Consider the following 20,628-nt stretch of genomic DNA (forward strand, 5'->3'; position numbering starts at 1 on the left):
AGTTAGACGTCAAAAGGCGTGCATATCAGACATCCAGATTGGCCACAGTCTATTAGTATGTCAACCAGTGCAAGACAAGGAAACCCCACCATTCCACCCCAAACCATTAACAGTTATGGACAGAAGAGGTTTGATGATTACTGCAGAACGATGTAACAAGAGGATAACACAAAATGTCTTTCTTCAAACGGTTAATACATGTGGCAGAACGTGATGTTGTGGATGAATGTTATGATTCACTCACCTTGAGCGCAGCTCCTCTGGCAACCCAGATGAACCTGCTGATACATGGCAGCGACGGTCCAACTCAGTTATTCTGCTGGGGATCCACTAGTCTTCCGCAGTCCAAGTGACATGAAGGTGGTCCGCAGCACCATGAGAAAACTATCAAGGCCTTCCAAAATGGTGCCAAGTCGGGACATCGATCTCAAACCAAGATGGCTGCCAGACCTTTTCCCGGCAAAAACCGGTGTAAAGGACCCAGCAAGAAGTCGGATCAACATCTGCTGTTGCCTGCAGACTTACTAAATAGGTATTTAGATTTGTATCATTGTGGAGCGCTGCTTGCTCTTTTCACTTTTCATGTTCTGATTTCATGCCAATGACTTCCTTTTGTTGGTCCTTAAAGTAATTTGATGGTTCATGTTAGGACAATATAACAAAAGGAACTTACATGGGGTTAGGGAAACTTCTACCTTATCCTACTGAACCCTATGTTCACAACCTGACCATCTCTCACCCCTTTCGGCTCCCAGTCTGGTTATCAAGTCCCACACCATAGGTTCATTTTTACAGCGCCTCTCCCCTGGGGGACAGTGATAGGGTAGTGTACTGATATCATTACATTATCCTGGTCTCGCCCTCAAAGGAGGGGAGGGTGATTTTGTTGGTGTTGTCTTTGGCTCGCAGAGAGCACTTGCCATCCAAGACTTTCAGACCTAAGTGTAAGTCCTAAACGGACAATGAAGAAACACAACACACTGATTCTCACGAGGAATCGGGATACACCGTGCAGAACCAAGTGAGCAGCAAACACATGAGAGAACCTGACCTTAAAGAGTAGTAAATCAGCCGGCCCGCTGGATGTAAGAGATCGGTTATTGGCCTAACTAGTGTTTAATTGAGGGGGAAAATTTAACGTCCTTCATGAGTAACCTGGCATTGTTATGTAAAAAACGGCAGATGGGGGACTAGGGAAGTGACGTGAGGAGGTGGGAATAAAGTTTAGCTTCAAGATAGCCGCCAGTGGGTGAGGCTGTGTTATTCATTGGTGTTCAAGGAAAACAACCTTTAGGAAAGATTTTGTCAAAATATATAGTAAAAGGACAACACTTGAAGAGCACAAAATCAGACCACTTTTCCCTTTTGTTGCCATTCATTTTCGGATGTCATTCCTGTGGTATTGCTCATTCTGAATGTATCTTTACCCTTTTCAGCCTTTTGCTCGCTCAACTTCCCTTGTATCTGGTACCTCTCCTTGTCGCTCTTTGCTATGGTTTCACTTTACCGGCTTTCTCGGCATTGCTTTTATTTTATGTACAATTTTGCCCACTCCTGTCTCCGATTTTGCTCACTTTTTCCCCGCTCAATAAGCAAAATACAGTGGACTCAAACATTCTGCTTTGCGTCTGGGTTTTCTGAATAATTAATAAAAATAAGTATATGATTTTGCTCCCATATTCAGCACTTAGACAAAAATGCAGTGCAATTAGAAAACTCAAAATTCTTTGACGATTGTGCATTCAAGTTTTCTCGCTCACTCATTTGAGACAGTGTAAAAAAGCCTTCCTCCAGCAAATCAAGGCCTATCGTCAACAATTACAAAATACCTAAACTCACCTTATTTTGCAGTTGTTGCTCTGGCTCATCACTGTATCGGATTGGAGCAGTGAGGATACCTTATATAGGTTTGATCTGTGGCATAATAAGAACTCATACATCAATAAGTATATGTATTCCAACCCTAGAGAAGGCTCACGTTTCGTCTGTCTTGTTACTGGACTTGATCCAAAACTGTATAATTTCCCTTTCTTTCTCCCAGCAATTTTGCTATATCACTATTGTGTTGTGTTGCAGATGTTACAGATCTCATTGAAGAGCACCAATGGACCCATAGATGTTTTTCTCTGCCCTGAAGATAGTTCAGAAGTGTGTAGTCCTGCTAGGAACCCCTCCAGAGGGGACACTGAGCCATCTGTACCCAGCACCTCCGAAGGACAATCATCCCCCATGCTGCGACCTTGCCAGAAGATTGGCATGTCCCCAATGTTACATGGACAAGGTAAGCATGTGGCGTGATGCCACTATATTTCTTCCCATGCCAGTATTGCATTAGGGGCCATGTGCATAATAAATATACATATTTTCTAATGCTGTCTTCCATTCCAACACTTTAGCACCAGCTATTTTATTTTAAATATCTGTTTTCATTATTCAATGCAATCAGCATATGATAGTGTCTCTCTATCCCGCTAATAAGCTGTATACCCTTAAAACTTGCCGCCGCTGCTCAATAGCTTCCAAACACTACACCACTGCGTTGGCTTGTTGTTTCTAACTTTGTACTAACAAAGTATGTGTATTAAAAGATGCTGTCAGTAGATTGTTGAAGGGGATTACTACAATAAGTAGTCAAGGCATTAGGAATGGAGGAGATATCCTTAAAAGGAAAACGGGGATACCCTGTGTTACCGGGTGATGCCTGTCCACCTCCCCTCATGTGATCCTCCCTCGCAAAGCCACCCCCAGGTTCAGGATCCGGTAGTGGCTGCCGTCCCCTGGCCACATGAGGTGAGCTCCGGGAAAGGAGTGATGACATCAGATTCATCACAGTAGCCAGGACTGAGAAACATTGAATATACTATCTTCACCTTGCACCTCGTAGCCATGGCTGAGGTAAGCAGGGAAGATAATTAAAACAAATCTAGAAATTCCTCTTCAAGGATTGCACTCTATGTGGGAAGAAAAACGTTTTTCTAAGGGACCCTCACCGGACGTACATCTATTGCCTACAACCTATGGACACTGATGCGTGTGATGTATGTCGAACCGTCACACATAAAACCCTTCAGGACAGACACGGGTGCCATTCTTCAAATGAGGAATCCATCAGAACCGCCTGAGCCTCTCTGCGCAGAACCCCGAGAAGCATGCCCCAAAAAAGAGGAGACTTCTTCAGTAGAAAGTAGCATGGCACATCCCCCCCGAGATCAGACTTGAAACTCAAGGGACCACATCTATTGCAGAGAAGCATTGTAAGTCCACAGTAAGCCACTCTTGGCTGACAAAACACCAACCGGCGAGCAAAACCTCATCCAAGATGTCCACTGCAAGTATGTCGTCCACGGGGCGGTCTTCGGCTGCCAAATTGTCAGAGCGGGCTATGTCGACGAGGATCCCGTTGGCGAAGCATCAAGACCTGACGTTGATGGCCAGACTGTCCACGGACAAGCACACGACAACGTATGGGCCACCAACCGTCCACCGGAAAATCATCCATGAGCAAACACTTGTCACCAACCCACTCATACATGGGCTTAGCGCTGTCCACTGAGAAGTCTTCGTCCACCAGCAAGCACTCGCCAGGTTACACTCGTCGACGGTCCATCGCCAGTCCATGGAAAAAGACATACAACATGACCCAATAACCCCACAGCCATCAAGCAGATGACCGAGCTGCCAGACATTATTATACAAGATGCATTCCCTGATATAGAGGAACACAGGGAAAGGACAGTACCCAAGGCGGAGAGGCCCCATTAGCAACCGCACTCAGAACCGCCCGAAGTTACAGAGGATCCGTTCCAACCCGCCCTGATGTGCTCACTGCAAAACATTCTGGTGGAGTTTCAAAGGAGGATGGAAGCTCGCTCAATGGAGGCTACCAAAATACCTCAGGCTACCATGGAGGCCAGAGCACTGCTATTACACCAACAGTTCATAGACACAAAAATCATTCACGCTCCACCTCATCAAGCGCATGCTCCAGCACATCAGATCTTGCAGCAGTGCTGCTGTGCAAGAGACCAAAGAGCCTCTAACCTCAAGCATCAATAAGGGCAATCCCTATTCATGGGATTACTTATTGGGAGACCCATGTTATGAGTTTTCAAACATTGGGGCACCAGCGGAGGAACCAGAGTGAAGGGAGATGCCACAGGATTCACTGCAAGACGATGCAGACGAATGGGATGATTGTCATCACCAAGCAGAAGAAACGGAACTCCCCTGGTGGGTCTTCGCCGCATGATGACATAGTCTTGTTACACGCTATAATATAGCTTTATAGACCTGCAGCGAGGGCCGTACCGGGCGTTATGGGCCCTGAAGACAGAGTTAACCTTTAACGAGGTATGAGGGACCATAACGCCCGGTACGGCCCGAGCTGCAGGTCTATAAAGATATTCGAACACCCTCAGGGCCCTATTCTGAACTTGCAGTGAATGTGCTAAAATGCAGGATTCACTGCACCATATCAGTACGCCCAGGCTCCATGAGTATTTTGAAGTGGGCCTGGGGGCGTCCTCGTAGTGCACAACAGTGCACCTTCAGGATTGCGCCTGTTTGTCATAACGGGTGCAATCCTGAAATTTCAGCAGCATTTTTGTAAAATAACGACCTATTCGTTATTTTACAAAAATGCTGCTGAGAACATGGGTGCATATGAACACATTCATATAAATCAAAGTAAGCTACTTCAACGTTGCAGAATACAACGTTGAAGCTGCTTACTTTGGTGTGTATGAAAGTGTTCATATGCACCGAAGCAAGCAGATTCAACGTTGCAGAATACAACGTTGAAGCTGCTTGATTACAGCCGCCAAATCGGGTGTTTGGAAAGCAATCTGCGGGCTATATCAGTGCGTATAGCCCACAGATGGACCAACCAGCTTCCCAGAAACACCACTAGGGTGTTCTAATAACCAAAGCGGCACAGATGTTTGACGTCCAAGAGTCAACCGAAGAGAAAAAGTCAGTGCTTTACAAGCATAGGGATAAGAGAAGGACGACCACCACTGTGTAACCAATATTGGACACCATTTGGGAAATGGGTGAAGCCATACTTCAGGGCCCATTGTCCACCCAGGCTACCTAAGCTTGTCCTGAAAAGAAATCTATAGCTGCTGATAGTGCACCACTATGCCTCGGTGGCGATCCAAAGCCTGACTCTGTTATAAGCGTGCCGGCCAGGAGAAAGCTGGCTAAGCCGGCATGTCCTCTTACAGCTCCCCCAGACAAAGAGAGCAGAAAATTGGAGCCAATTGGCAGAAAGGTATCTGCTTCTGCTTCACTATCAATCAGGACGGCGCACACTCTTACAGTGACTGGTCGCTGTGACAGAGAACTCTGGCACAAAATTAACAGATTCATGGAACACCTGCTAGCTGACCTGCAAGACGAAGCAAAAGCCATTGTCAAAGATGGATAAACTATGTCAGACCACATAATAGAAGCAGCAGTGAATGCAGCAGACGCAGGGTTTAGGCAGATGGCCCACAGTTCTGTTCTCAGATGCCAGGCCTGGGTGAAGGCTACAAACATCTGCCCAGAGGTTCAGGAGAACATTCTGGACATGCTGTTTGATGGGCAGTAGTTGTATGGAAAAAAGATAAATGACCATCTGAAGAGGATAAAGACTGACACTGCGAGGGCAATTAGCTTTCTGAAGGACCGAGAGCGCTGGCCATTTCGCTCCTTTCGAGGAGGCGCAGGAACATTTTGATAATCAAATAGAGGAGATGCTTCCCACAGGTCAACTTTGACACATTGCCCTCCTCGAGGACCAGCAATCCTCCACAAATTACGGCACACAAAGGTGCAGACGGTGCTCCGGACAATTGCAGCACCAGATGTCCAAGCAGGCATGACTTTTCTGCGAACCCCCTCCCAATCTGCACCCCGGTGGCAGGGAAGGTTAGCCACCACACACATCACTAGTGGAAAATCATATTGGACAAGTGGGTGCTGGTTATGGTGGCAAAAGGCTGCACATTGGAATTCATAATATCTTCACAAAAGCAAATCTGCCTCACTTAAACGAGCTGGAGACATTCAAGTTGTTAAAGCAACTATAGAAGAGGTTCCGCATTTGCCGAGGGGAACAGGTTTATTCTCGGTTCAAGAGCTGGAAATGGTGCCCGTATCTAGACTTGCACCACCTCAACTAGCAAGAGAAGCGCATCAAGTTCAATATGACCAGCCACCAACAGGTCATCCCCTGGGTACAAAAAGGCAGTTTGCCATTGACTTGGAAGGCAACTACTTCCATATATCGGTCCAACCGGTACACAGGCGCTACCTTAAGGTTACGGTGGGAAAACATTGCTTACCAATTCAAAGTTCTCCCGTTCGGCCAAACAACAACCCTCAGGGTCTTTGTAAAGTTTCTAGCACCAACGGCTTTGCAATTACAGTGGTCTGGAGTGGAAATGTTTTGTACATCGACGATTGACTCATAATGGCAGCCTCAAGAGAACAAGCAACCCAGAGTGGCAAGCAAACAATGCACGTGATCACCACTATAGGGTTCTCGATCAATGTTGCTGCTAAATCCGCAGGTATCCCTTTACAAACAGCCAGATCACTGGGAGCGGACATGGATACATCAGTCCCTTAAATAAGACCGTAAACCGAACGAATTGCTGCACAAGTGCATCTGGTGGAATGGTCCATGGCAGCAAATTCTGCCACGGTATGATGATACAGGTCCCTGCTGGGCACGATGTCCTCATGTATATTGTTCGTCCCAATCTGCAGACTAAGGATGTGTCCTATTCAGGAGGCGTTGGATCAACAGTAGACAAAGGCCACAGGCTCTTGGGCAAACATCATTCACCTGGCTCAACTCTTTGTCCGTGCACTACAGTGGTGGCACAACAAAACCAATCTTTCACCTAGTATGCCATGACAGTCACCAACATCTACACTCATCCTCAGGACAGATGTCTCACTCACAGGGTGGGGAGCGCATCTGGGAAATTTACAAGCGGAAGAGACATGATCTGCTGCAAAGTCTTCCCTGCACATCAATGCTCTGGAGCTTCAAGCCATCAGGTGGGCTCTGAAGTTGTTTGAAAGGAAAAGTAATAGCAGTGCAACACAACATCCATGCACTATACCAACAAGCTAGGGGGCACAAGTTCGGCTCAGCTATCGGCAGAGGTGCAGGAGGTGTTGGAATAGGCCCTCAAAGAAGGGATCGAGGTCAAAGCAGAGCACCTCCCACAGAAATACAACATCCTGGCGGATCAACTAAGCAGAGAACACTCAACATTTCACCAGTGGGAGCTGGACAGGGTGGATTCAAACGTGTTTTTGGGAGTTGGGCGTCACCACCATTGACCTTCACTATGAGGGCAATACCAAATGTCCCCTCTTTGCAACGAGATACCCAGAGCCAAGTCTCGGGGGAATGCTTTCTACTTCCTTGGACTAGCAAGTTCTTGTATGCGTTCCCGTCCATCCCCTTGTTGTCCAGGGTAATAAGACGGGTACAAGAACAACCATGACAGAAGATACTCTTTGCACCGGCTTGGGTGCACCAGATCTGGCCCCCGATCCTCCAGAGAATGTTTTGCGAGACACCCATAAACCTAAGGGTGCAACAAGCACTACTGGCACATCACCACAACCCGGCGGCCCTCTCCCCCAGGGCCTGGTTGCTAAACAAAGGAGACACGCTCATCTAAGGATACTGGAAGACTGCTGGGATATCATTCGGGCGGGGAGAGCACCCTGCACACGTACAACTTACACCAGTGGTGCAACCCGCAGAGATTAGATCCATTAAAGGTAACAGTAGATCAATTACTACCGTATATGATATATCTGGCCAGAGCAGGTCTTTCCCAAGCGCCCCTAAAGGATCATCTCTCAGCTATTAAAGCTTATTCAAGAGGCCCACAATCTGTCTTTTCTCTTGAATCCTGCAGTCAAGACTTTTCTCAAACTTGTATGTAGGACCTTTCCTCCAGTGCCCACGACCTTCACCAAATTGGCAGCTCAACACAGTTTTGGCTGCATTAATGACAGCACCCTATGAACCCATTCACATAAGGTGGAGTTCCTGGTTGCCGTAACGTCAGCCAGGCGCATTAGTGAACTGCAGGCGCAGTGTGTAAATGCACCATTTCCTGTCTTCCACAAGGATCGTGTCACGCTCAGACCACACCCGAAGTTCATACCCAAGGTAGTTTCTCAGATGACGCTAATAGAACAGATTGTTCTCCCAGTGTTCTTTAGACACCACACAGAGCTTTGCACTTCCTGGACATCAAGCATGTCCTAATATGTTACATACAACGCACAAGTGTCTTTTGTCCATTATTCATCACCTTTGTAGGCCAACACAAGGGTTTCTATTTCTGAGCAAGGTCTGGCACGCTGGGTAGCTGGATGCATCACTCACCGTCGTGAAACTGAGGGCGACCCTCTTTCAAGTCCAGCAACGGCCCATTCGGTGAGGGGAAAAGCTGCAGTGGCGGCATTCCATGCAGGAGTATACATCACGGACATGTGCAGGGCAGCTACATGGAGCACGCTCCATACGGTCGCCAAGCATTACTGCCTGGAAGAAGACACCAGACGGGAGGCAGCGGTTGACCAGGCAGTGTTACGGCATCTATGTTCATAATGTATGAACAGCCTGCCCATTGGCCCATCATTGGGTATGCATGCTTAAATGTAATGTAATGGAGGGGGACAAACGTCTACCTGCATGTTACCACTGCTTGGTATTCTATTCAAGTATGTAAATCTATGAAACATCCAATGCTGGAGAAGTTTTAGTTGCTTACCTGCAACTGTATTCCTCCAGCATTGGTATCTTTCATAGATTCACATGCACCCTCCTGCCTACCCTTTCAGGCTGCTCTAGTTGGTCAGTCAGTGATCAGTAAGTCAGTCAATTGACTGGAGGCTCAAATCTGAAGATGGCTGCCTGGGGTGGAGCTAAAGCACTGCCACCTCATTGGTGGCTGATTTTAATTTCAAATGTCTTTATATTTGTATGATACCAGATGGGAATTGTATTCAAAACATGCGCCATTCCTGCCAACAACAAAAGACAGTAAATCTTAACAGCAGGCTCTTGGCAGGATTGCTTCACGAGCAGTGTTTGCTTATGCTAAATGAAAAAACTAAGGAGATGCTCCTGATAATCATGCTTGGAAATATCTTAAAAGGAAATCTACTGACTATATTTGTCACTTCCGAGTTGCATTTATACTTAAGGAGTTGATTATAAAGACATTGGGGCTCATTACAAGTTTGCCAGTGTGGATACCGGCAAACTGCCACTACCATTTCTGCTGCCTGATATATTGGTATTACTGGGATATTACAAGTGGCAGAAAGGGCAGTAAATGCCCATTCTGTGGAGTCAACTAGGACTCATGGAGGGAATTGCCGGCACGGTAGTACTGGTGCCCGTAATTCTGGCATTTATTTGCCAGTGGGGGCCTGATTTACCGGCATATCGGGCCTGGTGGTAAGTCAGTGCCCCCACCGGCAAACTTATGTTTCCCGGTCTGGAAAAAATGCTGATACCGGAATTACAGGCTATTTTGCTGGCATTTTTTTCCAGATCGGGGAACATGCAATGCCACCATTGACTGCTAATGATCATTTTCCTTTATGGTTAACCTTAGAAACCGCATATACTGACCCTTTGCATATTAATTGGAGGATCTTTTATTAGATAAGGCACTAAACAAAAAATGGATGGATATTGACAAATATTGCAAACATACCATATTGTTTGTCAATAATCGTAAAAGACATGAATGGAAAAAATTGAATTTAGATTTATGGTCAAATCCTAATTATTTTTGGCAACATATGTCAAAGTGGACGTACTCCCATTTTTATGTGGTAGAAAAATTACAAACGCACATCCTCTAAACCGTGCCTATCGTATGCTGATATTGTTCAGACCTGAATCGGATTGCAGCGTACGATAGATACCTAGCAGAATATGCCATAATGAACTATATGGTCATTAATACATCCAAGACAAAGACCATGTGCTTGAGTAAAAGCACCTCAGAGAAAAGTCCTTTTGTATGGAAACTGCAAAACGTTGCCCTCGAAAGAACAAGGGCTTTCGGCTTTCCTGTGAGAATAAAACCTCCACCATTGTAGTATGCAGAAATGATTACAGCAGAAATCTGGAAAAAATGGTTAGTCTTGAAAAATTACATAGTACATCGTGGAGGATATAATATCGAGGGTTTCTTAGAGGTCTATCTCATTAGCATTGTACCTACCTTTCTATATGTGCTTGATGTGTTGTTACCTAGTACACAAGTACTTTGGCTAGACAGACTTGAAAGTAAATTGCTTCATTCGGTTATAAGCTTAACCAACTCAGGGTCGGATTGGGACAAGAAAAAGCCCCGGACATCCAAAAAAAAAAGTGGCCCACTCCTCGCAACCCTTGACCTCTGACATCATCGGAAGTGATGTAATTTGACCCCACCTGAAAGTGACCACTCGGGAAGCAGTGAAATGTGACCTTTCACCCATTGACAAAACAGGAATTTGCATCAAATTGCATTGTTCCCAAGTACACTATGAAAAATATGGTTCATTTCACTAATGCGATATACATTTCATACCGGAATGCATATGTATCATTAATATCTGTGTGCATAGATCCATATTGTCAAATTACTGCGATTACAAGCAGACGCCCAAAGCATATGTTACTGTATAGCACTTACGCTTAAGCTCTTTTTTTTTTTAATATAAAACAAATATGCACGCAATATCACCCAACCTGTGTTGGTACTTATTTCTCTCACACTCACACACTCTCACTCACACACACACTCTCACTCACACACACACTCTCACTCACACACACACTCTCACTCTCTCACACACACACTCTCTCACACTCACTCTCTCACACTCACTCTCTCACACTCACTCTCACTCACACACACACTCTCTCACACACACACACACACACACACTCTCACACTCACTCTCTCACACACACTCTCTCTCGCTCCTCTGTAGTGGATACCATTAAACTGGTAACTGAGATATAACAGCAGACCATTTCAGTTAATCTGCAGGTCTGGTGCAAAGCTGGCCGCATGATGCACACATCATGCATGCAAAGTAAGGTAACGTGTTACCATGCTTTGATGAATGACGGTGTTGCAGGTGCTTTTTGTTTGTTAGTTGTAGTCTATATAAGCTTTACAGCAGTATTTAATACCGTGGGTAGGAACTAGTTATGGTCCAAATTAGAACATTGAGGCATTGACAAGGACCTATTTGAAGTGGCTTGTTCTTTGTCACACAAACTGCCATTCAAATAATAGTACAAACTGGGTGAACCTTCCCTGAGTATATAAATACATATTGGGGCTTGAAGCAGAGTTGTGTTTTGGAGACTAGCTTTTCAACCTTTGCCTGCTAGACCTTATTGTATTAGATTTAGTAAATTATAATACGCTGACTAGGAGGAAACCGGATTACACATGGCTGGCGTATACCGAAGGTGTTATTCTGTTTGAACACATGCCAGTTAGGCTGCCATAGACCAGCCTTAGTGCTGTTCAGACCTAGTCTAGTATCAATTCTTTGGTTGTTAATATGAACAAATGAAAGGAGTGTAGACCCTAAAATAATATCCAAACAATGACAAGATGACCCAAATTGCAGAAAACACAACTTTGATGCAAATGCAATGATGACCGGGAGGTCAGCAGGTCTTGTGAGACGCAAAACTGAAAGCTCTAGACATGGTAACATTAGTATTTAAAGATGAAAACCACAACATTAGAATACATTTGTATACAATCTAAACATTAGATAAAATCACATTCTAACCATCCTAGATGCTCGTGCCTATATAATACCTAAGTCAGCATAAATTGCCTGATCCTAAATTGGTTAGTACATTGCCGCATTCTTATTGGTTAGTACAATAACAGCTCACATTTATATGTGCATCCCACCGTAGATGACCTAAGCATCTCCAGTCAGTGCGTAGAGCAAAATCTGCCCTCCTTAGCAACAAACTAAATACAAGGCCATTCTCTCCCTTGCAACCACATATCTTGGCATCCCTTACCACTCACCGCACCTGCTGCTCTCCCACGTTAAAGAATGCCCTTCTTGCTATTGCATACTTGTCTGCCTATGCCAAGGACAAAACCATGATTTCATAGTGTGCTCCACTCCTGTGGGAAGGATTTCATGAGAAAGTGTAACAGAGAGGCATAACTCTCTGTTGGTATTAAGCACATTATAAAAGAACAATTATAGTTCTATAGTTATTGTAGAATAGCTTATATTTGTGGTGCCAGGCCATCGTGCCACGTTCTCGGAAGTTCGAGGGCTCTCTGGAATGCAGCAGACATGAAACCTAATTCAAAATGGCAGAACACTCAAATAAAATACCAGAACACCTAGAGGCTGACTTCTTCATACAATGTTTCATATGCGTGCTGCTAGCTCACCCTGCTGCGCACTTTGCTGTCCATGGACTCACTAGAGTGAGGCAGAAATGCGACCCAATTTAATAAAATGACGAAGTCACTTATGTTAATAGCAGTCCCGAGGCTCGTATCTTTTACGTTTAGAACGTTACACCGCCATATTAACAGAAGGTTTGCTATCAAAAAAATAAATGTGCCTTTCGGTCAGGGGTCTTCAACCTGCTGCTCTTCAGATGTTTTGGACTACAACTCCCACTGGCCCTCATCATTGACTGATGGGATTTTGTAGACCAAAGCATCTTGAGAGCCAAACGGTGCAGACCCCCTGCTTTATATGGACCATCAACAGCACAATCTTTGAAGAGGTATTGGAGGTGAATTAGTTGGCTACACCGTTTAATTAATGGGAAAAGCATCAAATGCACATTTGAAAACACAATACATGTTTTTTCTTTAAATCAAATTATTTGGGCATATAACCAAAATATTGTACCTAGGATGGTCTGTGTCATGGACACGAGCATTTGTATCTGCTAACTAGTCAAATAGGTTAGAAGATGCTTTCGGAATACTTTCTTGACCTACCATATGGTCTGGCAATTCAGGCGATTAGGACTGAGCTTGGTCTTTCTTTCGTTGATAATTTCTCTGTGATTAAGGATTCTAGCAACATATCTTAAAATATTTTTGTCTATCTTTATTGTTTATGCCTAAATGGTTATTGAACAATTGCATTATGGCATACTTCACACTTGCATAACAGCGGAAAAGAACTCTCCAACCCACCCCCTCATAACAACTTGGTGATTCCCATGAATACATGCCCATTGCATACATAAATGTGTATTGTATTGCTGCCTCTGTGCTAGTGTGTTTTATTCATGCATGCATTTCATTTTCGGCAAAGTGTAGGTATCTGAGGTTGTAGCTCAAACATTTTACTTAACTAAAACTCATGTTGGAGCACTCTAGACAATTTTACACTGCAGAAAGCTGACACGTTGGAATCTCACCAAGTAATTTCACTGTGGCATTAGTATACAATCCATCATTATGTTCTTCATGCACCTATCTTGGAATATTTGTAAAATATGATGCCTTATTGTATGTTCTGAATTGGGTCATAAGGGAGGGACAAGATAAGCTTATTGAGGGTTGTTTGAAAAATGGTGCCACTGCTAGGACCAAGATTTTGATGGGACTAATTATATTGAATTGGGTGGTGCTCTTAAAGAACTCAAAGGAGGATAAAGGCTGGGTTTGGTGTGCCAATTATTTACATCTACAAAATCGTTCCACTTCTACTGACTATATTAAGGCTTTTCCTAATATTTGCACTTCTATGATCGTAATGCACAATGTCCTTTTATGCATTTTAGATTGAATGTATTCCAGACCCTAGAAATTGTGGTATCCTAGAGTGGGTTAGATCATTATATTTGACTATATTTCAGAGCATATAAAGTACAAAATATCTTTTTCAGTCATCCCATACATAGAAATACATTAGCAATCCCACTTAAAATATCAATTTCATATAAAATCAGTAATTTCCGATAATTCAACATTTCCATCTCCTTTTATGGCTCTTCTTTCATAATGTGATGTCTTTAAATATTCTGAATAAAATACATATTTTTATAAAACATATTTCTAAATACATCATCTAAAATGCATACGTATTTCACATCTCTAACAAATATATTACATTCCTGTAATTCTTCTATCATGCACCAATTTAAATAATGATCCACATTGTCCTGATCGCTTAGTCCTATCTAAAAACATGACTTCATCGCTAGGCTTTCCATATGTAATGATAGACTATGTGAACAGCTGGTCTACAGGTAGCCTTCGAAAAGACTTCTGATTCAATCAGATTCCTTGTATGACTATTCAGAAAGTGGTATTCATTTGTGCCTGTGTGTTAATTTGTAGGCGGGACAGAGAAACATAAAATGTTGTACTGGCTCCTTGGTTGACTTCAATATGGCAGCTACTGGCAATATGAATAACCGCAACCTAATGAATAGTGTGCCTGCAGATGGAGGGGTTCACATTGTCAAGATAACATTCAAAACCAAGATGAATTTAACTGCATAATAATTCATTAAGATTGAGCTGCACATACATCTACTTGTATGCTGTTCTTCTTCTATTCAAAGTTCTAGTTGTAATCTTACCTTATTACTTTCCTTGGTATGCCAGATGTGGAGATCAACGTTTTTCAATACAGATTGTACATGAATGCACCATGGTAATGTACCTCTTTTATCCTGGGCTAATGCATCTTGTAATGCTTCTTTGTAGATTACCAGATGCAGGCATGACTAGAGCTTCAGCCAATATAAAGCAGGTATAAAGCAGGTTTTAATATAACTCTCGATCTTAATAACTTAGAATTACACCATCCCAATTTGCTGTGAAACTGCTATTGCGGGAGCCAATTGTGGTAAGCCTAATCATTTTTTAAGACATTTCTTCTTTCTGATGTCCAATAGTTTTACATTGCTGTATCCCCACAGTTTGTTTTCATAAAGTGCAGCTTGCTGTGCCTTGATCTGGTAAATTGTTAGAGCTGGATCGATGGAACATTTTCATAGTGATCATGTAAGTCTTAATTGCGCCACTATATCGCATCAAAGCAGTATTGCGCTTAATTACTTGACCGTTCGGCAGCCCTAGATAGTTGAAAGCACCTACTTCCTCTAAAGTGCAGCCATTAGTCTGAGTGCCCACTGTACTTACTCATCTGAGACTCCCTACAAACATTAACCATGACTAATGTGGTTGGTCTCCAAACCCTTGGTAGTGCACATAACTTGGAAAATCCTCGGCTGACGCTTTAAGCCAGTAGTCTTTGTTGGAGTTAATCACTGGATCATCTGTCAAAGATCCCCACTTAACCATTCAGCATTGGCCCATCAGCTGGAAAAGGCCCTATTTATGACAGTGATAACACAGGGACTACAGCATGGGGACTAAGTTACATCCCGGTCTGATTTCTTTATTTACCCTGAAACTATCGGTCCTCTTTCCATTTGGGCCCCACCTGATCGAAGCAGAATGATCAGAATCCATGCAATTATCACATTCAAGCTAGATTCAAGGACTTTCATAGTTCAACAGAGCTTCTTCCTTGGTACTCTGTCAAAGGCCACCATTAAGTCGAGATAAATAGAGACGCATCTTCTTTAATGTTTAGTATTTCTGACCAAGTAAGAATAATCTAAAACGTTGGTCTATGGTACAACTACCCCTTATAAAAACCTGCCCGGATGTTGAATTGTAGCCCAATCATAAACCAATCATCTAATCCACCTAACTTCATTTTGCCATAGTTCTTACATGTGCAATCTATTAAAGAAATTGGAAGGAAATTTGAGGGAGAATATCTGTCGTTCTTTTTATTTGTCGTTCCTTTTAGATGGGTACATTAACTGCCTCTTGCCGTGAGTACGGCACTATCCCTCGTATCTAGATGACCTTGAATGGAGATGTTGGGTAAGCTGCTCACACAGTTGGTTCATTCTTAAAGATATTGCCAGGAATACAATCTGGACCTGGCGCTTTATCCCTACAATTGGAGTTGGCTGCATGGACTTGTTGTGTGGGTGGTCGGGTTGTTTGTTGGTGTACTGTATGCATGTTGCTTTGTTCTGAGTAATGCTCACCCGGCCAGTGGCCTAGCAAACCACTGATCGAGTGTTGTGGTGTTTGGGAGTTAGTGCACAGTGGAGATTGTTGTGCACTGGTAGAGGGTAAGTGTAGTGGTGCAGCAGTGCAGTTCAGTGGTGCTGTTAGTGGTGGAGATTGATGTGCATCAATAGTATCTGGGCGCATTGTGTTGCTTTTGGAGGGTGTTGTCATGGCAGTTAAGAGTAGGCATAGTGGTGACACTAGTTTGTAGGAGTTTGGGAGTTGTGTGGACGTTCTGACGCAGATTGTGGTTGGTGTCTTTTAGTTATTTGTGGTGGGATGTTCTTACACCAATTATGTGTAGCGTAGTGTTGTTGTAGGTTCCAGAGACCATTTGGCAGGTTCTGGAGCAGGTGCACCAGAGATGGTTAGTAGATGTGGTTGTAGATTCCAGAGACCAGCTTGGTAGGCTCTGGAGCAGGTGCACCAGAGTATGTCAGTAGGAGGAGTTGTTTACTTTTAAATAACCTTTTTTCTTGCATTTTGAAGAGTCCCCTGAATATGGGAGTAGCTAACCTATGTTCGGGTGGTAGGATGTTTTTCGCGTTCACATGGGTCTTCCTGTGATCGTGCCGTTTACGTACTGCTCCCTTGCAGTCACGCCTTGTTGTGTGTTCTTGGTTCAGTAGTGTCTTTTCTGTCTTTTGTAGCTTTTATTTGTTTCCTGGGGAGATGTGGGTGTGTTGGTTGAGGCTGGTGTGGTGTGAGTAGTGTTGGCTTTGTAGTATTGTCAGGACTGGTTGTAGCTGGTGCATGATAGTTTCAATTGGGCATTGTGGGGTGCTCTGGTTTTGTTGAGCGAGGTTGTGCCCAGCAGTGGCAGTGCTGGTGTTTGGGTGTGCCAGACCCTGTCAGAAGGATAGGCTTTACGATGGTTGTGAGTGTAGGTTTGGTCTCTGCTTGTTGTTAGTAGGTGTTACCCTCGTGTGGACAGGAAGTGCTCGGGTGTGGCAGGCCTGAGGCCCTGGTGTGGCAGGCTAGGGCAGGAGGTGGCATTTATTGTTTTGCGTGTAAGTTTCCCTGTTGCGCTTCATTGTTCATTGGTATGTTTGTGCTTCGTTGGTATGTTTAGTGTTTGTTCTTAGTGGTTGCTTGCTTTGTTGGTTAGGTGGTTCTTCGGTTTTTCTGATGGTTGTGCTGTGAGCTGTCCCTGGAATGTGTGAGGTAATATGGGATGCGGGGAATCTGTGAATTCTGGTTTTGGCGTTTGGGAAGGGACTTCAGAATAGGAGCTGGGACATGGAAGTATGTTGAAGCCTGCTCTCCTGTTTAACAGCTACCTTGACCTGTAACAAAAAAGTACATCCAGTTTTGTACTTGCCTTGTTCCTGCCTGGTTCCTGCATCCTGGCTGTCCTTCCTGTGGTCCCACTTACCACATTGTAGTGATGAGGATGTTAAAAAAAGAGCCAAGGATCAAATAAGGAGCAACGTTGGTGGAAGGCCAGGTTGAAAGGATGAGCGCTTGGTGGTAGAGTGCCAGGGAGTAGTTACCACAGGCTCGCAGCCAGGAGCCTGCATGAAGAGTTGTGCGGAAGAGGTCTGCAGAGGGGCTCCTTCAGGAGGTCACAAAGGAGGCAGCAGGAATGCAACAATGGTCTGGATGCCAGTGAAATTGGTATCCTGAAGGCAGCAGGTGCACAGTGCTGGTCTCGTTGCTGGCGAAATTGGCACCTTGGAAGCGGCTGGGACGCAGTGCCGGCCTTGGTGCTGGCAAAATTGGCACCTTGGAGGTGGCAGGAGTGTAGTGCTGGTGAAATTGACACCATGAATAGTTTGCACGCAGTGTTTGCAGCGCGGCGGTCTGTTTAGCTCCATGGTCGGCAGTAGTGTGATGACGTCGACAAGCAAGGCGGTCAGTATGGCGAACATATGAACAAACCGTTTGCACTGCTCTATGGAATGTAAGCAGCAATGGTGACATTCTGTAACAGCTTTGAAGAAAGGACCCATACGTACGTTGGCCCGGTGAGGAGTCCTTCAGCAAGGTGGTGGTGGAACCGAGTGACCATGATACTTGGATTATCTTTGCCACTTTTTGGTTATGGTCTTTTCCATGCGGACAACTTTTTGTAGATAAACCACCTGTGTATCTCCACTGGAATCTTATTAGTTTACCCCCAACCCCAACTGATAAACATCCCCAAGTCGTTCATAGGGGACTAAAAGTTCTTAAATTGCTTTCCTTATGATTGTCCAATAGGTTTCTTGACCAACAACTGCAGGTTTAGGTGGTGGACTAACATATTCTTTTTATTTCCACAGTAGGTAACGTCCTCCTGGTCGGTAGCTTGGCAAGTGGATAATTCTTTACTTGAACTCCCTGACAAACTTCATTGGGATATTAAAGTCCATAAGGAAAAATACTATGTTTTTAAAAAATCATTCTTCTCAGTTATAGGTGCCATGGTCCTAGTTGCTAACAACATTTTAGTAGCTCCTATGCTCTGCCATCTACTACTCCCTCCTCCAAACTACCAATTTCGAGGGGATTGGGTCCTCTGACGTATTCCATATCTTTGACAGTAATCACCACAGCTGTGCTGCTTCGGAAAATTTTCTGCGTCCTGCGTCGATGATGTTGATGCGGTGTCCCCGAGGACCTCCTCCGACGGCCGACGTCACCCGATGTGATAAGTAGGACGCATGACGCCCGTAGCCTCAGTTCTGTTTTTTCCGGGAACGTGTTCGCTTCGTGCATCTCGGTACGCCTCGACTCTTTGGAGTTTCTGTTGTATTCTTCTCGGTTCTTTGAACCTGTTCGATTTTCGTGAAAAGCCTGTTTGTGACGATGTCTACCTCGTCTTCAACCCCGCGTCAGGGCTTCAAGAAATGCGGGGACTGTGGGTCCAAGATGTCGGTAACGGACTCGCACAACGCCTGCCTCTGGTGCCTCGGGGAGGCCCACGACACGGACGACTGTGTCGACTGCCAGTCGCTCACGGCCAAGGCCTTGCGGGAGCGCAAGAAGAAGTTGTCGGTAGGTAGGATGTCTAAGCCCCGGAAGTTGAGGTCTGCTGGGCTTTCGACGGATGATTCGAGAGGCGACTCTCCGCGTCATCATCGGAGGTCCAGTGGGTCTCCTTCCAGGAGTCGGTCTCGCCACTCCTCTGCCTCTTTGAGGCATTCCCGGAAGCGCCGGCATCGGTCGCTTTCCCCGTCCTCTTCCGAGGACTCCGCCCGTCGGCGGTTCACTTATCCCACCATGCAAGCGACACGGGAGGAATGGGCTTCCTTCGGGAAGAAGATGTTAGCGATTCTCGAATCGCAGGGCACCGGTCCGTCCGCGCCTCCGAGTGGGGTCGGTCGTGATCGGTCACGAGACACCGCTCGCACTCCTTCGGGCTCGGGTGGTCAGCACAGTTGCGGGAGAGGTCCCGCTCGGACGAGGATAACCGTTCTCGCCATGCCCGTTCCAGGTCCCGGTCCTCGACATGCTCGAGACCGCGTGACGCCACCTAGGTCGTCGAAGGACACGATCGGAGCTCCGATTCTCTCGACGCCGGTGCTGATTCCTTCGGTGCCCTTGACACCTTTTGAGGCGGTGGTGTCGGAGGGGCCCCATGGCACGGGGGAAGCCCATGGAAAGGCTCTGGCTAAGGTCAGGCATAGCTTTGGTCCCCAGGTGTCTTCCTCTCACCGCCTGGAGTACATTTCAGAGGGTGATGAGGGCTCTGATGAGGGTTTGGTTCCGGTTACGGTGCCAGATGGGCTTCTCTCGGGCCATAGCCAATTTGATTACCTGAGGCAGTCAGTGCATGATGCCAGTGGACTGGACACCTCTCCGGAGGTGGAGTTTTGTAGGCCTGAGCCTGGCACTCATGCCGATTCTTCGTACCGGCGCCTTATGTCTCGGGTCACTGAGTACTTGGGATGGTCGGCTCCCCCAGAGGAGTTTGTTCAGGATGATCTCACGGACATCCTCGATCTTGGTCCCCCCACTGCCCCGGTACTGCTGTTTCATATGGCTCTGCAGAGAAGGGTGGTAGCGGCTTGGACTGCTCCAGAGAGTCTCCCGGCAGTGGACAAGTCTTTGTCGCGAAAATACCGTCCAGCCAGTAGCGACCCCTGCTACTTGTCCAGGCACCCCACTCCGGAGAGTTTGGTGGTGCAGGCGGCTCCGGCAAAGCAGGCATCATATCCTACCATCCCTCCGGATAGGGACGACAAACGTTTTGATGGCTTGGCGAAGAAAGTGTTTTCTTCAGGGGGTATGGCGCTTCAGGCGGCCAACTCCGTATGTGCCTTGTCTCGTTTAACACACACTCTGTGGAACCGTGTTGCATTAGCGGCTGAACATATTCCCGAAGGGGACGAACGGGATGGTTTCCTTGCTATGGTCCATGATGGCAAGGATGCCATGTGTGAGGCTGTTCAGTCGGGTTTGGACATGGCAGATTGTGTCAGCCGGTCCATGGCAGCGAGCACCGTGATACGCAGGTTTGCGTGGTTGCGGAAGTCGGGGTTCGCTCCTG

General features: G+C 45.5%; 1 protein-coding gene across 1 annotated transcript in view; it reads left to right on the forward strand.

The window, feature by feature from the left end:
• Positions 1-20,628, forward strand: part of E2F1 (E2F transcription factor 1) — a 718,581-nt gene that overhangs the window by 627,899 nt on the left and 70,054 nt on the right. The window contains exon 6 of the mRNA XM_069652146.1: positions 2,077-2,281. Within this exon, the coding sequence (XP_069508247.1) occupies positions 2,077-2,281 (205 nt within the window). The remainder of the gene's footprint in view (positions 1-2,076; positions 2,282-20,628) is intronic.

Source organism: Ambystoma mexicanum, chromosome 3p, assembly GCF_040938575.1.
Source record: "Ambystoma mexicanum isolate Mex_15411 chromosome 3p, UKY_AmexF1_1, whole genome shotgun sequence".
NCBI classification, from domain to species: Eukaryota; Metazoa; Chordata; class Amphibia; order Caudata; family Ambystomatidae; genus Ambystoma; species Ambystoma mexicanum.